Raw genomic sequence first — 3,293 nt, forward strand, 5'->3', positions numbered from 1 at the left:
AACTTCATTCCAGTCGAAAGAGCACTGGTGGCGTGTCCTTCACTCAGGTGACCAGTGGGAACTCGTAAGGTTCTTGCAAATTCTCTTACTAAAAAGGCGGCTGAGAGTCAACAACCTCCTTATTTAATTCTCTTCTACTGTTGTTCTCTTATACTAGAAATTAATTTTTTACTTGCTCTTTTTATTATTGCAACAAATTACTCGAGCATTTTCGCCTTGCAAGAAAGTGAAAAATTAATTTCTAGTATGATTTTTACTTTAATTTTTTCTGATTTAGGGGAAGATTGCTTAAATTGAGCTTGATGGTCGGGTATATAGTTTCATGATCATCTTTAAAAAAGATGAGAAATTAACTCCCTTGTTTTTTTTTTCAAAATATAATCTGGGTTAAGCATGGCCAAAAGGGACGCTAATCTAGGTGAAGAGTTCTTTTTCCCCTTTTTATTGTTTATGCGTCTAGAAATGGAAATCTGAACAAGGAATCAGGAATATTAAACCCACAAAACAATAGGCCTAATTCCTAAGTACGCATCGAAGAAAAAGGCCGTTGAATGTGCGGCTCAGCTTCGGGGGAGACTTTGGGAATTAATCACGAGGCTGACCCGAAAAGAAAAAGTGAGCCACTGTTCCTTTTCAGTCTCTTCACGTTTTTCGTCGTTTGATTAATCAGCACTGCTTTGTCCTTGGTTTTCGTTGCCCTAAAGGTTGGCAAGAGAAGTTTGAGTTTGCCTATTTAAATGTCCTCAGTGTCATGTGCTTCACCCTTCAGCGTTGCGCGTTTCTTTCCTTGAGCACATCGATAATAATTGAAAATTTTGGAAGGAAATAACAAGCCATGGATACTGGTGCTGCCAGTGGGTCATCGTCATCAAAAATCAATCGAACTTTAGTTGAGAAGGAACGGAGAATGCGTTTGAGAAATCTCTATTCGCAGCTCTCTTCTCTCCTTCCTCCTCAACCAAGGAAGGTGCTTTCATCTTCTGCATCCGTTGTCTCCCTCATCTCTCTCTGATTGTATTACATCTGATTTAATTTTGATCTGATTGGATTAATATTCTTCTAGATGTCGACTCACGATGTGCTGGAGCAAGCCACCCTGTGCATAAACCAGCTGCGGAAACGAGTGGAAGAACTCAAGCAAATGAAGTTGCAACTAGAGGAGTGCAAAGGAGCAACTGAAACGACAAGCGGGCCAAGTATATACCCGGTTATAAATATATCAGATTTGGATTCTACTCTGGAAGTAAATTTAATTACAGGGTGGGATGGGAAGTTCAAATTAAGCGACATTATAAAAGTTCTCATGGAAGAAGGAGCAGAAGTTAAAACGGCTGTCGCAAACCATAATGCAGGAGATAGGACCATCTATTCAATTTGTTGCCGGGTATATTTTTCAAGCACTGTTATTTTTCCGATTCAATACGCCATAGAAATGATTAATGTCATGGAGGAGAAACACTACCCAATTCGACCAACTTATTCTTGTAGTGCAGGTGTTTTTTTAAAGATTGTTCCAAACTTTGAACAAGTTGGTCAGAATAAAACCATTCTCGACTTTTACCTTTCACTCTATACCTTCAAGTGGAAAATTATCTAGCTCCAAAGAAATAATGAATAACAACTTAGGCTTGATCTAGCAGTTATTACTTTCTCTAAAATAATTAAAGTCTAAGATGCAAATTTCCCCTTCCCTTACACCTCTTCATATCGACAACAAAAAGATAGAAATAATCATGACAAGAGTAACTTTGCCGAGAGCATTTCATTGAGCGGGTAAAGGTCACCACTTGCCAAATACATTTCATAAACTAAACTCTGTGCAATACAAGATATATATTTCAGATATTTAAGTCAGTCGTTCTATTGTTTCTAACTTCTCCCTTCTTGCCTATCGATCTTTTCTCAGGCTATTAATTCTAGAATTGGCATTGCCACATCAAGAGTGCAGGAGAGATTGCAGGATCTGATTTCTTGAAGGTACTGCAAATTAAAGATGTTTGCATGTATGTAGCTTGCGGAAGAGCATTTAGTTTATAAAAGTTTAAGGTCAAATTCTGGATTTAGTTTCTGTATCTTATCAAAAAGCTGAATTTAGTTCTTTTATTATATACATATAAATCGAGACTTTATATTTTTAAAATTTATTAATGCACTTCAATCGTTAATATTGTTAAATTTTCTCTACTAAAATTGTTGATGTGGCATTCATGTGACATTGATAAGGTTGATGTAAAGTTGATCACGTTAACATGTCATAGAGTAATGCTCGTATTGCATTGACTAGGCTGATACGGAATTCTCAAACTAACGCGGGTTGATCAAAACTAACGTGATGTTAATCAATATTAAAATGAAATTTTGGAGGTTTTTTAACAATGAAAATGTGATTGCTTTATTATGCTTAATATTGAAGTAATAAACAAAGGATTCTAGTTATACAATTGGTTTGATATGCTTGAAAGCTCAATATATTTATAAATTAAAAGTACTATATCAAGTGAAGTACTAAATCCCATAATTCGATATGATAAATTAAGGAGCATAAACTGTGAAACCTCAACTTGATAGTTGTCCAAGGATTTTGATGAACCATTTTATACATGAGCAGTTGGATGAATTTCCCAACCGAATGCTCTCAATTTTCTCCATATGTAGTGTGTTTGATTATTGAGGAATTAATATTGGAAAAGTGGAAGAGAAAGGAAACCAAAAGGATCTATTTTTGGAAGTTAAGGTAGGAAGGGTCGATCCTTGGAGGTTCAAGGCTTGCTTTTAGCTGTTGGAACTTCAGGGATCAACCCTTGTTGGAAGAAAGGTCGATCCCTACATCACAAAACAAGGACTAAGGCATTCGGGAACTTAGGCCTCAACCTTTAAGGTTTAAAAGGTCAATCCCTACAACCTCACAAGGAAAAAAAATAAAACCCAGGGATTGACCCTTGGGATTAAAAGGTTGATCCCTAAAGCCCAACAAGGAAAACAATAAAAAACCTAACTCGAGCCTCACTTGTTCATATCCTTCTTTTTTAGCCTTCTTTCATTTCCTCTCATCCTCACAACCCTTCCCCTCTAACCCCACTTCATTTTTGGCTAGGATAAGCTTCCAAGTGTGAATCTAAGGTAAGATTTTGCTTATTTAAGCTTTAAAATTCATGGGTTTAGGCAAACTTTCTCTCTTTACAAATTTCAACAACATACCCTCTTTTGCACTAAGGATTTTTAAGGGTTTTAACTTCTAAAGGAGTTACTACAGTAAGGATTCTCATAGTTGAGTAATAAATGCTTTAAGTTTG

General features: G+C 36.3%; 1 protein-coding gene across 1 annotated transcript; it reads left to right on the forward strand.

The window, feature by feature from the left end:
* Positions 1-835: 835 nt before the first annotated feature.
* On the forward strand, positions 836-1,975 carry LOC110423619 (transcription factor bHLH168-like). Its single transcript, XM_021437893.1, has 3 exons — positions 836-967; positions 1,064-1,384; positions 1,907-1,975. Exons 1-3 carry the CDS (start codon positions 836-838, stop codon positions 1,973-1,975), a joined length of 522 nt encoding a protein of 173 aa, XP_021293568.1.
* Positions 1,976-3,293: the final 1,318 nt, after the last annotated feature.

This window comes from Theobroma umbraticum, unplaced genomic scaffold (assembly GCF_002168275.2).
Source record: "Theobroma umbraticum cultivar Fairchild unplaced genomic scaffold, ASM216827v3 scaffold_20.0, whole genome shotgun sequence".
Classification (NCBI taxonomy): domain Eukaryota; kingdom Viridiplantae; phylum Streptophyta; class Magnoliopsida; order Malvales; family Malvaceae; genus Theobroma; species Theobroma umbraticum.

Excerpts from the sequence above, each read along its gene's own strand:
- LOC110423619 (XM_021437893.1), top strand. The coding sequence starts at position 836 with ATGGATACTGGTGCTGCCAGTGGGTCATCGTCATCAAAAATCAATCGA. Across the intron at positions 968-1,063 it reads TTCCTCCTCAACCAAGGAAG|ATGTCGACTCACGATGTGCT; the intron begins GTGCTTTCATCT and ends ATATTCTTCTAG. Across the intron at positions 1,385-1,906 it reads TCTATTCAATTTGTTGCCGG|GCTATTAATTCTAGAATTGG; the intron begins GTATATTTTTCA and ends ATCTTTTCTCAG.